Source organism: Hippocampus zosterae, chromosome 13 (genome assembly GCF_025434085.1).
Source record: "Hippocampus zosterae strain Florida chromosome 13, ASM2543408v3, whole genome shotgun sequence".
Lineage (NCBI taxonomy): Eukaryota > Metazoa > Chordata > Actinopteri > Syngnathiformes > Syngnathidae > Hippocampus > Hippocampus zosterae.
Window position 1 is genome coordinate 12,572,130 of NC_067463.1, and position 19,740 is coordinate 12,591,869.

Genomic DNA, 19,740 nt, shown 5'->3' on the forward strand with positions numbered 1-19,740 from the left:
TTCATTTGAACTGGAAAAAAATGAGAATAATGAAACTTACAATTGTCACTTGTCAAAAGAATAACAAGACATCTTTGACTGGTTATAGCTGCACTTTTTAGTGACCTCTTGGCAAAGCAAAAACACTCACAGGCAGCCGTGACAATTTCAGTCAATTTCTAGGTTCAATTTCTAGTTTCAACCATCAAAGCTAACCGAAGCTCCTCCCTAAAATACAGAAAGAAATCCTTGGCTTTACACAATCAGGATTTTGAAGTAGATAAGCGAGTTTTAAAATAAAAGTCAAGTAAAAAAATATTTAAAAATAAAATCTATAAATGCCTGTTAACATGATGATCAATTCCATCGCATTTCACTCATCACGGGGCCGTGACCAAATTTGGGAATCCTGTTGTTCACTTCTGGGGTGTCCTCAATTTGTGGTGACGGTCGGTCAAGTAAATGTTTGGCCGTGGACCGCTACAATCGAGGAACAAAAGCGCCATTAAGGCAATTACTTCCTTCCGCGTTTGCAGTCAGCTTCCAGGCAGCGGTGATAAAACAAATATTCTCATGGATCAGCTCGGGTTTTATTTTTTATTTTTCTGAGAGTTGGGGGGCGGGGGGGACCTCGGTGGCACACGTCAACGCGCCCGCACGTAGCGCGGAGCTGCGTGGCGGGTCACTTCTTACAGCGTGCGGGCTATAAAGCGAGGGAGTGGCGCCCGGCGAAGCGCACTTGGAGAACAAGAAGCCCACAGAACGCACACCGGAGCTCAGCAGCGGCCGCTTAGCGTAACAACGCAATAAGAACATGATTAGCGCTTTATTGGCTCCTCAAATGTTGGGCACGAGTACGTTCCGTACTCCCGTGGAAGGTAGTCCGGGCAGAGATGACTTTTTAGCCGCCTCCTGGATGGATCTTCTTCGCTTCGTCATGATCCGCTTCAAGAAGTTTCACGCCGACAGTTGTTAATGTCACTTGACCACCGGGAGGGTCACTCCTGCCTCAGGTAACGCTGTTTCCACTTTACATGCTCTTTCAAATAGGCGCTGACGTCATAGATTGGGAATCGTAGTTTGCATCATATAAATACGGAATATAAAACGTTTTGCGTATGTGTTCCTAATCATGATTTCAATCGCCGCACTTTTGAAGTAAATACATATCGTAAATATATATAGTTAAATATATGTATTAAATATATATATACATATGGAGAGAGATTTTTTTGAAAGAAAGACTCATAATGGAATATATTTATCTATTAAGAGTGTAGGATATGCTTGATATAGCTTTGCGGAAGCAGCAAATGAAATGGTGATGCTCGTGTGCTTCCTTGAGTGCCGTCAAGATTCCCTTGACCAATGCAATGATTCCCCCACAATTCAATTAAAGTCACACACCTTTTCATTATTAGGAAGGGGGAGGAGTGCCCTTGCCTTGATAATTCCCTGCGCATGTGTGGAACAGAACAATAATGAACACGGACTATTATAGTTTGATCAATTCAAGTTAATATCAATTTAAAAAAAACTGATTAAACTTCATGTTTTCAGGTGGAAAAAAAACACCTTCTCCGTGACCAGCCTGTCCCCAAAGGACTGATTCATTCCCTCCGTGTCCCATGTTGAACGTGTAGCTGTATGCATCCTTGCGGATGATAATTGTCAACCTGGCGTTTATCGCACGGGAAGCAGGACAATCCGCCAGCATGGAGTTCGACAACAACACCAACCAGACGCTCCCAGGGGTGATCCCGTTGAGCCTGCACAGTTCCCTGCCACTCATGGTGCTGGTGAGCATCATAATACTGCTCACTGTGTTTGGAAATGTACTGGTGGTCATCGCCGTATTCACAAGCCGGGCTCTGAGGGCTCCACAGAACCTCTTCCTCGTGTCTCTTGCGTCGGCGGACATTTTAGTGGCCACCCTGGTGATGCCCTTCTCCTTGGCTAATGAGATCATGGGATATTGGTACTTTGGGGAGATATGGTGCGAGATCTATCTGGCCCTAGATGTTCTTTTCTGCACCGCCTCCATTGCACACCTCTGTGCCATCAGTCTGGACCGCTACTGGTCCATCACGCAAGCCATCGAGTACAACCTGAAGAGGACGCCGCGCCGCATCAAGTGCATCATCTTCATCGTTTGGGTCATCGCAGCTGTTATCTCCTTCCCGCCGCTAATCACCATGGAGAAGGAAAACAGCAAGGAGGACCCCGTTTGCAAGATCAACAACAAAAAGTGGTACGTCATCTCCTCCTGCATCGGCTCCTTCTTCCTCCCCTGTGTCATCATGGTGCTGGTCTACATCCGCATCTACCAGATCGCCAAAAAGAGGACGCGGGCGCCCCCGGGGGACCGCAAGCGGATAGACAAGTCGAACACTGTCGCAACCTCCAACCAGAAGGCGAATGGGGTGGGCGCAGGTGAGGCAGAGAAGCTGAAGGAGCACGAGGACATCGAGCTGAAGGAAGGAGTCGGAGGCAAAGAAGGCGAGGTCAACGGTGTGGACATTGAGGAGTCGTCCTCTTCTGACCACAAAGTCAACAATCCCTGCTCCATGAAGAAGAAAGCCGCCAAGAGCAGAAGTAAAATCAAGCCGGGGGACGGCGAGGTGCAGAAGAAGCGCTCCAAAGGAAGCCGCTGGAAGGGTCGGCAGAACCGAGAGAAACGCTTCACTTTTGTCCTGGCGGTGGTCATCGGAGTCTTCGTCATCTGTTGGTTCCCCTTCTTCTTTACGTACATGCTGATGACGCTGTGCAACTCGTGCCCCATCCCAGACACCCTCTTCAAGTTCTTCTTCTGGTTCGGCTATTGCAACAGCGCGCTGAACCCCATCATCTACACCATCTTTAATAATGACTTCCGCAGATCCTTCAAGAAGATACTGTGCAAAAGGGATGCCAGACGATATGGATGATGGACTGCAGTTCTTGTAGATACCCCCCCCCCCACGCCCACACACACTTTCTGCACACATCTGATATATAAAAATGTGAATATGCTCCGGGTGTGACTATTGGGGAGAGGATTATTGTAGCGTTGGTAGCCAGCGTCCAGGAAAATCTTTGTGTTCCTATGACTCGGTTCGCTCCCATCAATCCAGCGCTGAGCCATTTGGGTTAACGTAATTGAAGCTAATGCTCCAGAAGTGGAGCCAAAATTTGTCCAGTGTTGGTATAATTTACAAAACACATTGGGTTGTTTGTGGCACTGCCCATCACTCTGTCCATTCATCAGTCTAAGAAAGAAAATGATTTTGGTTAGTGAGAATGCTGACCGGTATCGGAAATAATCTGATCTGTGCTACTTCCATGACGATGCAATGTATATTACAGTATTTTTTTTTTCCAAATATGGCCCCCAGCCCCACTAAATTTTTTTTTCACCCGAGGAGGCCACACCTTTCCCTCCACGCTGCGCCACTACCGAAGAGGCTTTAGCCAAATGGGCTGTACATGCACCATTAGCTTGATTTCTGTTGATTTGAAAAACATCTTCCGCAACAGCTTCAGCACAGAACTTGATAACACAAGGGAGCACTCAGCAGTAAATTCATTGTAAGTGTATTTGTTTTTTTTATTTTTATAAAGACATCCGAGTCAATGGCATGGTTTTATTTTGCTATTATTTGATGTCGAAAAGCTGTCTAAATATTGCTATGGATACTGTATTGTGCCATTTTGTACGATATGAAAACTGTCTGGTGTTCATGATGCTGATCAAAATATTGGGGAAATGGTGGCACTTGAATAAAACTCATTCCCTGAAACTGTTTCCGGGCTGCACATTAACTTGTGATATCAATTTGGTGATGTAATCTCGCATCAGCTGGTGTGTGTGTGTGTATGTGTGTGTGTGTATATATATATATATATATATATATATATACATACACACACATAGTCTGACATTTTTATTCCAAAAAATGATTCGACAGAACTCTGGAAATGAAAGCTGCGGTTTTATCTCAGTCATGCGATAAAGAAGTCCACTTTAATGAATGATTGTAAATTAGTGCCCATGACTGACCTTCCACCAAAATGTAAGAGGAAAAAGTAAACTAGCAGTGAGTCCGACCTTTACAAGCAATTAAAAAAGGAGCCTTTTTAATGCGCCTGAATTCAACATGTGTAAATATTCTCTGGGCCTGAATTAATCATGTCTGGGATTAGATAGAAGATGTTTTATTTCATATGGCCGATTCTCCACAGTAAATAACATTTCTCATTATCTGAGAGGCTTCAGGGTATACAGAGCTTATGAATCCAGTGCGTGCGCGAAGCACTGAGAAGCAAGAAATCACAGAGGTAATGGTTCGGTTTCACTTTTGTGTTGTGGTGTAGGTGTCATAAAGTAACAAGCTCGTCAAACCAGAATGTCTTTCCCTTTTCGCGCCTGGCTCTGTCAAGCGTAAAGAGACGGGTGGCGGGTGAAACAAAAGAGCCACGGTGAATCCACAGAACTCCGCTTTTCCCAGCAGAGGGAGCGTAAGTAAAAGTGTTCCGTCTACCAGGCGCAGGATTTTTAACAAGGCCCTCCTCAGGAAGATCAATTATGCTTCTGAGAGTTCCTCTGCTAATCCGTCTAGCGGCTGCTGTGTGCCCAGTTTCTTCCTGCGCGTCGACATCATTTCAGTGTGTGGGCCTGTGAGAAAGAGAGTGGGGTGGGTGAAAATGTGTATTTGAACATGTAAACAGTTGGCAGATGCTTCCCTGGCTTCACAAGTTCACCTTGTTACAGTAGCGGACTAAACTTTAAATTTAAAGGAGATCCCCCCCCCCCAACACACACAGTTTGGAATGGTTAATGCATGCATGTGACATGTGTTCCATCCGGACAAGCCGCAAGCAAGCTACTACTTGCCCGAGGGTCAAGAAAAAAAAGCAAATGCCCACATAAAGACAGCACGGGTTCCAATCTTATTTGATGGCGCATACAGCGGAGAGATTGCGCACAACACCTACCAGCACTGAGCCCATCGGCTATTTCATTGACCGGCGACTTCATTGATCGAACTTGTGGCACTTGACACACATCAGAATGTATAATAATATATAATATATATAGAATACATATGCTGATCACTGTGCAGCTCCGCTTAGCTTTTGGCTGATACGATCAGTGTAGTCCTTGATGATGGTGCTTCCTGGGGCAGAAGGAGCTCAGGCTGCAAGAAATTGGGCCACGGAGTCGGAGGTGACTAGTTGGAGTCCCAAAATTGAAAACATTTTTGGAGCGTGCACCTCCTTCACTCTGAATCTTTCCCTGCCTGCCTGCTTGCATATTTGTGATCTGGTTTTTCACGTGTGGTGTGTCACAAATTGCATACATTGGAATGTGAGGTGAATTTTCCCCTACTAGGCTATAATGACTCAAAGTGACTATATTAAATAAGAAAAACAAAACAAAATAATCTTCAGCAAGTCATGTAGGGAGAAACTCAGCGTGGGGGCTACATTCTAAAAATTAAGTGAGGGAGAGGGATGGGGGCAGTTGTCTCATAGATAACATGCGACAACTCATTTTTATGTACCTTTACTAGCAGTGCCAGCACCAGGTAATTAACAAAAACATGCAACAGATTCGACAGAACAAATACCTTAAATGAAGTGGATGGATAATACGAGCAACACAAAAACTGAGGTGTTTTGTAGAAATAACAAAAGTGAAGCCGCATTTTTATGTCACCATATTGGCGGCGCTCTCCTGAAATGCTCCACCATAAGTCACCACAGAGCAAATATCGTGTTGCTAGCTTGTGGCTTTAATACAGTATTAGCGTTACACGTCTGAGACGATTAGCTTCTTGATATGTCCGTCATAGATGAATGTAAGGGAGAGAATGCGGTCAATTTTCAAAATAAAATATTTTTTCTGCCTTGGATGCTGGATAAACCAGAAATATGGTGCGTTAAAAAAATAAAATAAATCAATTCTTTAATCTATACCAGGGGTCCCCAAACTACGGGGTGTTAAAAACGCCCCAAAAAAACCCTAAATGATAATTTTTTAACTTGAAATTTTATGACTTTTCCTAGATTGTCCCCAAGTGCAGAAAAATTGAAATGTTGTTTTTATTCACATTTCCATGGAAGCTGTACAAAAAAAAGTACAAAGGTGGTCTTCGGGGCAAAATGACCCATGACGCAAATAGGGTTCAAATCAAGGTCACAAAGTTATTTACACTCCATAGCATGTTTCAGTGTTTCAGTTGTGTCTCAGATCAAAGGAGACACAAGGACAATTAGTAGAACACGTGAACAAGACGGTAGCAGACATAAACAAGACAAGATAGGTGGCGTTCTCGTAGATGGCAGAACTTTTTTTTTTGTGGATTTCAAGGGGCTATTCAGGGAGAGAGTTGTTTAGTTATTATTTATTTCCTGTTTTTTTCTGTGAAGAACTCAGAGAGGGTTTTTCAGTTATTATTTATTTTATTAATAGTGTTATTATTTGTTTCCTGACTTTTTTTCTGTAAAGAACCTGGAAAGGGTTATTTGGTTATGTGTGGCTTTCTGGAAAACAATAAATTTTTTTAAGCTCCCCTACGATCGTTGATGTAACAAACTAACACCGGCCCCCCATCAGAGAAGGGAAAATTTATGTGGCCCTCACAGGAAAAAGTTTGGGGACCCCTGATCTATACAGACCTCCGCAGCCTGGTCAAAAAGTGTCCCGGTGGGTGGGGATCAGTGATCAAAATCACTTGTGGCACCAGTGTCGGCTTTTTTTGCTTGGGTCATCTTGGTCACCCACGTAGTTTATGCTTTTTCTAATATCTTTACCATATTGTCTAAGGGAAATTTGTATATTTTGCCTTTTGGATCTCTATCCAGTTCACTTCTATTAGCTTCATCAGCTGTTTTGCCTGCATCACGGCTGTTCCTGCCTCCGGTGCCCTTTCTTTTGCTTGGGGCAGAGAACTCACATCAAATATTCTCCTCATGTCGCGTGTCACCTTTGTGGCCAATTTTGCTGGAGTCACCCATGTAATCCATTTATGCTCCTACAATATGTTGCCCGCATTGCCCCGTCACCTAGAATGCCTATGTTTTCTATATATCACGGCACATCGCTTCGGAAGACTATTTCATCTCTTTGATTTTGGACTCCTTTCAGTGTGAGAAAGCCCGGCTGGGCAATTGACATTCATTGATGAATGTGTCCATTTTTGCTCGTCTTTGCTCCCACTATCTCTTTGCATCTTGGTAACCGATTCCTCACCAAGTAACAGTGATTACTTACCGAGAGCCTATTGGAGGAAGCCGGCTGATGAAGTCAGAAGATCCCCCCCGCCCCCGTACGCAGACACACACGCACGCGCACACACGTCGCCTCTGGGAATCGAATCGAAGCATGGATCATCATGTTAGAGTGCACATCTGTCACCAGAAGGCTGAGCTGGGTGGCTGAGCGGGGCTACAATTCAAAGAGACGTGGATAAAGTGTCAACAGGAGCCGGCAAACTTTGAGGACTGGCGCTCATTTGTACACGTGAATGAGACAAGGCAGAAAAAGTTGCATTTGTAACACATCTGAAAGCAAAGGCCGATTTCATTTCTTTTGCGCAAAGATGTGGGAGGATGGGTGTGTCGGCTGTGTGCAAACGCTACGTAGGTGTTGGGGTGAAAAGGACACGGTGATGATGAGTGTTAAGTGTGGCACCCACATACGACAAACCGGTGTGCATGTGTTTTGTAGAGTGACATCCACCCATTCGGGAGGATTTCAATATAACTATTTACAGAGTCACCGATGACTCACGCTTGTTTTTTTTTTCCCCCTACTTATTAGTCCCATTTGAATATGGCAATTTCACAGGGGTGTCTTTGCAGTCTATGTGACCAGCGTCATCCAGGAGTGTTTGAGAGCCAAGCGGCGTCATCGCTAGCTACTGGCTCATTTTTCAGACAAGACTTTCAAAAGTGTCTCACAGCTATCATTTCAAATGGGATTCCAGTCTCATTAAGAGGAGCTGATTAGCTGTCAAGCCTCTGGGTAAGATTGGAAACGCAAAACAATGCCGGGCCAGCAGATATTTCCCTGGAAAATAATTTGTCGAGACAAATTTATTTTCCAGGAGCTCATTATGATCGAGAGCAATCAGCTCAGATGGTCCCAGAGACCGCGCTGCACTATGCAACGTGTTTATTAGACCTGCCAGGCAATTCATTCTGGCCGAAGGAGGGACATGTTGCTGGCTTTCGTGTCCCTGTTTGAAAATGTTTTCCAAAGTTAGAAGATTGTAGGCAGGGGTGGGTGGGGAATGGTGGGGTCTGTTTTATGCCTGAAACAGTTTAGGGACAATATAGACGAGAAATGTATCATTAAAGCGCAGACATAAAGAGTTTCTCAATTGAATGCAGGCCACTCCCAGGGCAACGGCAATGGAAAACCCATCGGAGCATGAGGAGAGATCACAGACAGCCTCAGTCAGGAGCAGCAGAGTAAAGTTGTACCTCCTGTTTACTTTTATTCAATCAAATGATTTTTAACAGTCTCCATGGTAACTCGGTACGTCCACTGCATTCATGTCGCGTCCCTCTCCTTAGGATAGAGCCCAGCTACTTGATATCACCTGACTAAAGTGCGGAACGTCAAAGCTGGAATCCATTTATGCATTTGTAAATGAGACTCATCAGTATTTTTTTTTTTTGATTGAAGGAAGGCCTTTAAAAAAAGATGGAAATCCTGACATTAGATATGATGTACACAGATGAACAGCAATGAGTACACCCTGTTTGAAAAGCAAGCTTTTTAACCATTTCCCAGTGAACACAAATAATTTTCAAAATTTTCACTTATCTTGAATAATTATCTGGTTGTATGAAAATGTGTATTTTTTCTTGTTGTTTTCCCCAAACTGCCTTTTAGAAGTGTGCAGAAGGGAATGAAGATGCGCAAAAAAAAAAAAAAAAAACAAGAACAAAGAAAAGGCGACTTAGCTTATCAAAGAAGCCAATCACTTTTATGTAAAATATAGTTCAGAAAGCACAGTTCCCGAGAGAGTAGAAGAAATACACTTTGAGATTTTATGAAGCCGATGTGTTTATTTTTAGAAAATCACACGAAATATTTGTCAAATGTTATGGCCTACTTTGCAACAGTGATTTTTTTGCTCAGGATCATGGGAGGATGAAGGGGATTTATATCGGTCAAGGGACTGTTGCTCTTTTTGTAGTTTGACAATTTTAGATGCTATTAATAGCTCTTTATGTTAAACTGTTTGCTCTTGAGCCTGGGTCAAGGATAGTTCAAGGGTTTCCACTCTTCTGGAATGTACTTAAAAGCAAAACACATCGGTCCTCAAGACATTAAAAGTGCTCCGGTTTATTGAAAAGAAATGTTAGAATAGTTTTACTGGAACCATTTTGAATTGACAAGTTAAAGTCACCTCAAAATGCCATGATCATAAACGTTTTTGATTCAATTTTGTCTTTTAGGTTCATGTTTGACTGCAATCTATTTGGCAGCTTGATGAACTCTGAATGGCACACACACACACACACAATATGAAATGGAATATTTCTATGACTGTACTTATGTTTCTCATCCACCCAATTCCTAGCGCCACGAGGCTCCGTGTGAATTATTGGCTCGGCTTTCGGTATGAACCAGAACGGGCATAACTGGTAGCACAAGTCCAATTTCTATGATGGTTAAAGACTTAATGTGTGAACGCTTGTTGTTAAAGTTTAAAAGAGAAAATATTTCAATCCCGCTTCCTCCTCATGTAGCGGATGAAAAAGTAGCTTGCATAGTTAGCTACTTTTTTTTTTAACTCTGTCACTTTATACTGTGAGGCAATGCGCAATCTCAAAAGCTCCGAGGCGTTTGAGTACCTACAGAGTTAAAAAGTCGCGATTCGTTAAGATGTTTAGGTGATGCTTTCAAATGATGGTTTTCAGCCTTCTGTGTTCCTCATGCTCGAGTTGATGCTGAAAACTGTACCAATGTCATAATTCGGTTTAGGGACTAACAGGTGGCACTGTAGGGCTGCCCTGGCAGCTGCACACCTGTTGGTCATTTGGTAATTAGTGGTATAAAAGGACTCGGTGTCGGGTCATTGTTGCTTATTGCTATTGTCATGTGTGTTGCTGTTTGCTCTTGTTTTCTATCATGTTTAGTTCATTCAAGTTTTAGATTTAGTCATGGTTTTTGTTTGATACTTTGGACTTTGTGTGTTTTGGATTTAGTTTTCTTTGTTTTAAAATACACCCCGCTCCTCCCTCCTGCCTGCTTTTTGGGGTCCACCACCACCTTGCTACGTGACAACCAATTGTCTCCTCGTCTGGGGTTTATGTTCAAAGCATTGCTCTTGTAGCTACAGACTCAACTTTGTCTGGTTGTTCGTACAACTGCCAACAATTTCCTAATCTGTGCAAGACATTTTGAAACGCTATGGGGACTTATGATTGTTTTGAAAAGGAAAAAACAAATGTTCCACTCCTGGGCATGAAAGCGCTGTCACAAATTGCTCACGGCTATTTTCGATGTCTTGCAAGGAGTCACGTCCATATTTTTTTTCCTCTTCATTAGAGCCCTCAGGAATAAGGTGGATATATAGGCTTTAGCACATGTTGCCCTGCTAGCCCATACTCCCTTATTAAGCCTCCTTCGCCTGCTGGATGGTCCTTCAAAAAGAATCAGTCAAAACTGAAACATCCAAACAAAAATAAAAGACTTGAGTCATTCGTCAAATAATCAGTGGCGGGCATTTTACAAAATGTTGCCGGTCCATCATACGTCAATGGCTTGCATACCCATCTGTCATCATCAGTCTGTCATTTTTTTCAAGCCAAACTAAACTGTAATCTTCAGTCGGTCAGAACGTCATCTTATTTTTACCGCGGTTCTATCATTGTTTCCTTTGCTAAATTCAATTGGTCTGCCACTCAGTCCATCAGTCAGCAACTCCCATCATTGGTTGAGGTGTTCCGTGGAGGAATGAAAGCACGTAAATTGCGTATGTGATCTTGACGGAGACCCCTGACGGTCAAGTCAAAACCAAAACCTCTTAACTGTGTTTACGCCTTGGGAATCCTCATTCTGTCTATTTTCTCCAGATATATGACAGTTCTTTTGGCCCTTTGGCAGATTACAGTTCTTTAGTGCATACAGGCACCTACAGTACATGAAGTGTAAAGGAAACAAAATTAATATTTTGGTAGAGATTTTCACCCAAAATGAAACAGAACATTTAACAAGACGCTCAAGATATACACAGCCATCTTGTTACCTCTGCGTCCCGCGTCCTTGACGCATAATTCTTCCACGGGACGCACGGTTCCAAATAATGTGCGTTTTTGGAACGCAAGGAAACTTCTCCGTCAAAAAAACAAAACAAAACAAAAAAACTGCGGTACATCTTTTTTTCCAGCAACGATAGCAGTTTGACAATCGTCACCATTGTTGTTTTGATCTCGCGTTAAGTAATCTCGTGTGACGAGATTTCCGTTCTCGCGAGACGAGTTTGGCGGCAGACGATTGCCAAGTTGTGTAACGTTAAAACTAGTGTTGCGAACAAGTGTTGCGCAAGTTTATTGCGGAGATATCATAGAGGAAGCAGCTAAAGTTGGAGCATTTGTTTATAAGAAATAAACCTATGATCAATGTTGTTGTTTGTGTTATTATCAAATGCAATTGAATAAGTAGACCATTTCAGAATTCGACATTTGGGACTCTTTAAATGCATAACGGTACTCATACTTTTCTGATCAGCAAGTCCCTGGGACTCGCAGGGCTCAAACTGTAAAATTGTCACTGTATACATACTTCATTTGCTGTAGGGGGCTGCTTAAAATGATATGGCAAGCCCAATCTGGCCCCCGAGCCTTGAGTTTCACACCAGTGCTGTATTGTATTGTATTCAGCAACATGCATAGGAGAGTAGCGGGGGCTCAGTAAAAGTCTAATTTACCTTTGATTGTAATCAGTACAAATACAACAAAAAAAAGAAGTTGACAAGTTTACCTAATCAGTAAAAATACAACCAAAAAAAAAAGTTGACAAGTCTACCTATTTTTGGAGGGACACACACAAGACACACCAGTGCACTAATCAGGAGTCAAGGGCTGGTTGGGCTGCTGATGATGGGAGAGTAAAAATTCTATTCAGGAGCATGTGTGGCTCCATGGATAAAAGCTCTCTTTGACGACTCTGTCTGTCATCTCCACAGATGATGGACAGCCCGGATGAATAGAAGTTTGTCAGGGTGAGAGCAGCAGTGCCAGCGCGGAGGAGAGGGCAGCACAAGTGGGAAGCTCTCGTGTCTGTAATGGTTGTCTAGTGCGCGCTGATGGGCGGGCCGGTGGGCGTTTGAAGGAGTTTACATGTAAGCACTGCTCACTGCAGCTCTCGCCTCTTACTTCATGGACACGACTGTTTGGTAAATAGCTCGATGTTTGTCATGCATATGCTTGAAAGAATCATACGCACGATTATAATGTCTCCTACATCTGTTGGCTTCATGAATCTTTACTCCTTTTAATGAGAACTTTTGAACGATTGCACAGTGCATCCAGAAAGTTGCTTTACTTTTCCCACATTTTGTTTTGTTTAAACCTTGTTTCAAAATTGAGTCAACTACACTGGTCAAAAGCACATTTTAATCAGAGATGTCTTGATGTCTTCCTTAACGTATTTTTTCAACACTGATTTAAAAAATGTCCTTACTTTTTTTCCCTAGCAAATCTGACTTTTCATATAAGTGTTATTAGATACAGTATATCACAATATTATTGTTATTGTTATTATGTTAGCGTGATGAAAACCTGATCCACCAGAGAAAGAAAAATGAGTGCAAATTTTGAATCAGTGTAATAAAATTAATCTTGAATTTTTTTATTGCAACTCTGATTTTAAAAAAAAGTTTTAAAAGTGTTATTTTATTCCTCCAAATGCTAAACCCAACTTTTCACGTAGTTTTTGAAAAAAAAAAAAGAATAAATAAGTAAAGTTGTGGAACCTTTCTGGATGTGCCGTGTGCTCGCAACTATGCACCAACAGTTTGGTGTGGATCCTTTAATTTACCAGTGAACTGAACACACTCCAAAAAAAGCTGCTTTCATGAGTTTGGTGTGGAAGATATTCGTCAAAGTAAAATATTAACTGTTTAGAGTTGAAGGCCAATTTAACCCATTATTGGTGCTTCATTAAAAATGATTCCCTGAAAGTCCCTTTCAGTACACTTTACACAAACAGACAAAAACTGAACAAAAGTGCATTTGAGAGGATAATTCCACCCACTCCTTTCAGGCACATCAAACACAATTTATTTAACCCAAATGAACTAATGTCCTTTTCTTCTTGTGTTTTATTCTAATGTGTTATGATGTTAATATTTTATTCAAACTGACAAACCGCTTTTAGGAAACATGTATCGTCTAATATTCAGCACAGGACTCTGGGTCTTGCCTGATCAAATGGCATGATATTTATTTATTTTTATTTATTTTTGCATAGTCCCCACTCTAGTATGGCTTTCGGCTTCACTTCCGGAGGAAAAACAAAACAAAACAAAAAAACAATAACTCATAGTACCAGTAAAATAAAAAACAAAAAACTCAGTCAATATACCTGAAGGACCAAGAATTACAGCAACATTTTGACCCTCTGGTAACAGCCCTTTTAAGAAGAGCTGGGCTGTCTGTGTCATGCAAAAGAGCCTTTGCTCATCCTGCGGCCCCGAAATGGCCATACAGCCCAGCCCTCGCGCATGCTAAGCTGCATCCAACAGCACTGCAGCTCTGCTTAGCTGTTTGCTTTTCATCAATAGTGGTTCGGTATAGTCTGCTTTGCTTGTGGAAAAAAACCCAACCCAAAATGGCAGCTCGAGAGTACTCCCTGGTAGCTCAATCAAAATGTACTTGATTGTGTAATTTTGCATTGGATAAGTGGGGAGGCGCCCCAAAGACATAACTATTTGGGCAGAAGCAATTGAAAAGTCAATTTTCTCCCAGTATGTCCTCTCTAAGGAAACCATCCAACTATACCTGTGTCGATTTCTGCTGCTCCGTACAGAATCCTTTTTGTTTGCGCTGACTTGTTCTGCACGGGTCCCTCGCTAAGTGATGGGTTTGTCCAAATGGAGCCATTTCAAAGCAATGTAGCTATTGTGTGAACGATCACAAGCCATTATGTTGCTCAACAGCTTCCAGTAACTGTAATCTGATAGTGTTCTCCTTTCACAGCCCTTTCCCTTTAGATGCCCCACTGAAGCCTACTCCTTTTGCCTAATTCTCATGCTGTGCACACTAGTGTCCAAACTCGCCAAGCTAAAAGACACAGAAATTCTGACACACAAATCAGGCTTTTGTCATCACATTTGTCAATTTAGCCATTATGGACCATGTTAGTTCATGGTCCGTAAATGTTCAGCGTGGAGGAAGTGAAACGCGCCCAAAAGAATGATCGTCTATCGTCAGATTTTGGCCTCCTTAAATAAGGGATGTTGTGGCTATTTCGTCACCAGTAAATGAAAACCCCTCCTCATATACGGGCATTCGAGCAGTAAAAATGATCAGGTGTGAAATAACTTAATGTCTATCTATCTATCTATCTATCTATCTATCTATCTATCTATCTATCTATCTATCTATCTATCTATCTATCTATCTATCTATCTATCTATCTATCTATCTATCTATCTATCTATCTATCTATCTATCTATCTATCTATCTATCTATCTATCTATCTATCTATCTATCTATCTATCTATCTATCTATCTATCTATCTATCTATCTATCTATCTATCTATCTATCTATCTATCTATCTATCTATCTATCTATCTATCGTTCAATACTGTGGCAAAGATGTAAAACTAAATTACAATAATGAAAACAATTTGGGTGACACAGACAAACCCAAGCTTACAAAACCATTACACAAAACGAATAAAACCTAATCTTGCACTCTTAAACCCTCACCAAAAGGTTTGATTGACACAAAGCATTTAACAATTGCAAAATGGCATTTTGGAGTACCATTTTTTTTTTAAATGCAAGTCTTTACAAAATAGGTCTCGAAATGGAGGTTTTTAAAATGCCAGCATGATCATGCTCGTCCGAACACTTACTCAACGTAATGCTTGATTCAAAATGAGGACTTAAAAGCTAAAACCGGTCCATGTACAGAAAGATGGCTTTCAGATGTGTGAGAGCTGTGGATGTGGATGACACTGGGTAAGACCTCAGTTGAACAGGTTCCCCAAAGTGTGTGTAATCACGTGATTATCTCATGAAGTCCAACCACAGTTTGTTACACACCATCGAGTGCATAATGATGGCACGCAATTAAAACATAGCAAAGGTAGAGCGGTATATACAGTATATTGCCGTATTACAATACCGTGCTGTAATTCCACAAATGGTGGTCGGGGGCATTTATCTACTCACCTCCAGAGTTCAATTTTTAGTTGAAATGACAATTGTTACTTCTGTGTTACAATGAAGATTGGAATGTACGAGCGGCTCATGGTATCACAGTTCCTTTAATGGTGATTGGTATGAAAAATGTAGCGAAGGAGGTGGAACTAATTGATGCTGCTTCTGAACAATGCAAGAAGAAACGCCCCGGTGAATGTTATACACAAAGTCGAATCGCAATCCTCAGAACTGTGGGGGAGAAATGGCCCCTGCTCTACCTTTAAATATTCCCTTTGACTAATAATGTTGTTCGACAGCCGCACAATCAGAAACACTGCGAACCATCTAGATGTTTGTCCCTCAGACAATTATCAGGGAAAGAGAGAACACAATGAGCTGGCTCAGAATGCGTAGGTGTTCTCCTCCCATCCGTCCTGTCTGTACTAAACCGCCAGCCTCCAACACGAGCCAAAAAGGAGCAGTCTTGGAGAATGGGTAGCAAAGAAGTTGTACAATCTGATAATTTACTTGTTTACAGCTCTTGAAGTGTTACCCGCGATTGTTATAGTTGCTAGCATTAGCCAAAGTTTGAGAACAACCACGGGCCACCTGATTGACTAGCGATGTTCGTGCTCCCCCCATCACAGGAGGGCAAGCTCCTCCCCTTCTCTGTTGTGACTGAATAAAACGGCTACTGTATGTTTGTATCCCGCGGTCAGACGAGACACGCGGGGCAAAGGGACATTTCATCTTGGGTGTGAACGTAGCATACAGCAAGGGAGGACAGGAGACGGTAGCCAAGGCAGATGACAGCAGAGGGAGTGTGCATGACAAAGAGCAGCAGCAACAGAGGCAGCAAAGCACTCGGCCCTGATTCGATCTTGTGAAAGCAAAGCGCTAATTGAGAGCATCGCCAAAGGGGTTGAGGTGCACGGGCCGCAGGTGTGTTTTATGTAGTGGGCCAGCTTTAGAGTGAGTACACAAACTACTTTGGTGGGAACACAAAGTCCATCTCATTTATATGCTAAAGGCTTCCACCCCATTTTCACAACAAGATCGTGAAACCTCTTCACACTCGACCCCACTAATTCCTGAATACGTCACTTCCCACCCAAAATCCTCTAATCTAGAAGTGCGCTGACTATGCCCGCTGATGTGACTCCACCTCTTCCCATCAATAAGAATAATCAAATTTCCTTGGGACAAGAATCATCTTTCATATCAATGCCAGTGGTAAATTAGACCGAAGCCCAGCCTCAAAATGAACATGATGGTCAATATTTATGGCTAAAATGGGTTATGCGGCTTGCAAAAAACAAATGGAAGAAAACCACAAGAGTTCTCTCTGAAAATGCTCCCAGCCAATATGAACGCAGCAGACACGTTGATGAATCAGTGGAGCGGGTGGGAGCAAATGGCTTTTGGAAGCAGACAATAGCCCAACATTGTGCATAATTAAAAAATAACAGCTGCTCGTGGTGTGTCGCGCCAAGTGAGTGCCAGCGCATCTGCGCTTGCCTGACAGCCTTCATTTTTCTTCAATACCGAACCAAAGAGGATCACAAGCAACAATAACATCCTGAACGGCCTTTCTAAAGGATCACTGAATGTGTATTACCAATGAAAGATAATCGCTCTAGAGCAGGAGTGCCCAATATGTCGATCACGATTGACCGGTAGCTTGCGGACTGGTCCCAAGTCAATCGCGAGGGGCGTAGAGGGGAACCCCCCCCCCCCAACCCAAAACATTTGTGTCTATGTGCGTGTTGTTAATATTATATATTCTTATATTTGTGCACACTGCACCTCTAGCATCCTGTAAGTCTAACTTTCACCAAACCCCCCCCAAAAAAACATTAAATTAAAAAGCAGGTCATTTTTAACTTACGGTGGCGTGTGATCTGCCTCACCGGAAGATGTTAGCAGTCTGGAATTGAAGCTTGCGATCAGAGCTGTTGCGCAATATCTTTTATTGTTTATATTTATTCTCATTTGGAGTTTGTTTCATGCACAATTCACCGAGGGCACTGACAAAGAATAGGAACTTGGAGAGAAGCATTTTAAAACGGCACACGTGGGCTCCAATAGTTAACATGCTGCAAAAGGTAGGCAGTGATTGCTTTTCACAAACTTTAGTGTCTATTTATTTTTCAGTTTAGTTCATCTTAGGGGCCGTTATGGCTTTTGCTTAGTAGGGCATGCGTGTGCGCGCATGTGAGGTAACAGGTCGATCGCGGGAGGGTGGTTGCGAGAAAAGTAGATCTTGGGTCCAAAAGAGGTTGGACACCCCTGTCTCTAGAGCCCGACTCATAGGAAATAAATGACCTTGGTCCATCCAGGCTGTACTCCAAGCTACTCAAAAGAAGGAAATATCCTACTCAAAACTTTCCAAGGTCCAAAGTCAAAGCGATGGCTCAACATCACTTTTTCATATCCGATACCGATACTGCATCCTCGAGGATCATCTGATAACAATCCTGTACCGCAACGATTCTTTCTGTCACTGTAAAAGTTAAGAATAAATGGATGCAATGCGCTTGTTACTGGCATCTAAAAACACCACGTTCAGAAAAGAAAGAAGGAGGAAAACACATGCGGGTTGTCTTCTTTTTGCTACCATCAAACCCCCCACCTTCAGAGAATCCAGTATGACCCCCTCACATACGCGCTCCATTTCATGTTCGAGTGGCTTCTATCAGGTCACAGGCCGTGATGTCCACATTGTAGAACACTGCAGAGGAGGGCCACTCTGATTGCAACTAACTGAATGTACAGAGCACTTTACTGGACAGTAGCTGCAATATTCGAATTGCAGCTACTGCTTTTAATTTATTTATTTGTTTTTACATTGCTGCTCTTTACACCTTTTGAATATCCCCTTGTGGATTAATAGTGTTTTGAATTAAATTGAATATCAAAGAATGGTTGTATTTTAAAACATTTTCACTGCACAAGGGTTATAAGGCACATTATCTTTGTGAAGTATGAATGTGAAACAGTTTCTTCTCATTATATCGAATGCTTAATTGTTAGATTTAGCGCTCGTGCGCTAGATTCATACCGGACACAAAAAGTCGGCTAACGCCGAATGTCTCAATTGTTTTTTGTTCGCCATGCAATTACCCAGGGGTTGCTTCGAGAGGAGTAGAGGAAGGGATCCTCGGGGAGACCAAAAAAATGTGTGAACATCGCTTGTCTGGCAAGCGGTTGTTATTATTGTGCCAAATGCTAAATGATGTATTGGTTGACACTTGAATAGCTGTAAATAAGTCAATGCACACACCGTTTTTTTTCCTCTCTCATTATAGCATTGCAAACAAGCAGCCAGAAACGCTAAGCTTGAGTTTGTCTGCCCACAGCAACAGCGTAGTTGGACTACATTTCCCATAATTCTCGGATTCCACTGCAATATTTTTTGTTGTTGTCAGAAGCAAGAATTGGTTGTAGTTCCGGTACGATGAAACCACAAACGACTGTTAGCCTGTGCCGCTAGCATAGCGCGCAAAGTGGAGTTGAATGTGATATAGTTTGGGTAGACGGATTGGATTGGTTGTAATAAAAACATGACAACATTGTGGCCCGTATCAAACTCGATACCGATTCAGTGGATTGGATCAGACCATCCCTAAAATTCAGTGAGAGTTCTTTGTTTAGGTGAAGTCGGGATACAACAATTTGTGTAAAAAAAAAAAAAACACACCGTCATTCAAAGTAGCATTATAACAGCCACTCCAAATGGAATTTCATTCGGTCAACGTACCCGAATGTGTTTTTGAAATGATTTTGAAATGCTTTTTTTTCGAAAAATGAAAATGCTTTGCTTCAATCTTCTGGGGGAGGGGGGCAACATGTTCTCCTGGTCAATCCTTCCATTCGCTACTCTCAGCTTTTACCCTTTAGCTGTAACGAATTCAGCTTTTAATCTCTTTTCTTTACGCCCTTATATGGATTTTAAAGAGACTCTAAAAGCAGCAACACGCACGCAAAGAAAATCCTTTTAGGGAGTGATAAATTGAAACCTTCAAGAGGGAGAGTGAAAAAGTGTGGCTGCGTATGAGCAGCAGAGAGGTAGACGGTAGCCAGGAGAAGACCAGCTATTGAATACTGATGCTGTAATCATTTGTGTTTTTGCATGCAAAAATCCAAGCAGCACTGGACCGCCGAGTGAGAAAACAAAGTGCGAGCTGAGCTTTGGGGAAAACCAAACATCTGGCACAGTCACTCGCTCCCGTCACGTTTTTTTGGGTCCTTGCTTGTTTCTTGGGGAATTGTCGTGGCCATGTGGGAGTGATGTTAGGGAAATACAGACATCAATCTCTCTTGCGTGATGACGAACGAGTTGAGATGTTCCCAGAACACGGATGCGTATTTATCAACAATTAC

At 42.3% G+C, this 19,740-nt stretch overlaps 1 protein-coding gene across 1 annotated transcript; it reads left to right on the top strand.

Moving 5' to 3' along the window:
- The first annotated feature begins 1,201 nt into the window (after positions 1 to 1,201).
- On the top strand, positions 1,202 to 3,763 carry adra2a (adrenoceptor alpha 2A). The gene has a single exon (XM_052083550.1). It carries the CDS (start codon positions 1,641 to 1,643, stop codon positions 2,904 to 2,906), a length of 1,266 nt encoding a protein of 421 aa, XP_051939510.1. The 5' UTR covers positions 1,202 to 1,640; the 3' UTR covers positions 2,907 to 3,763.
- The last annotated feature ends 15,977 nt before the right edge of the window (positions 3,764 to 19,740 follow it).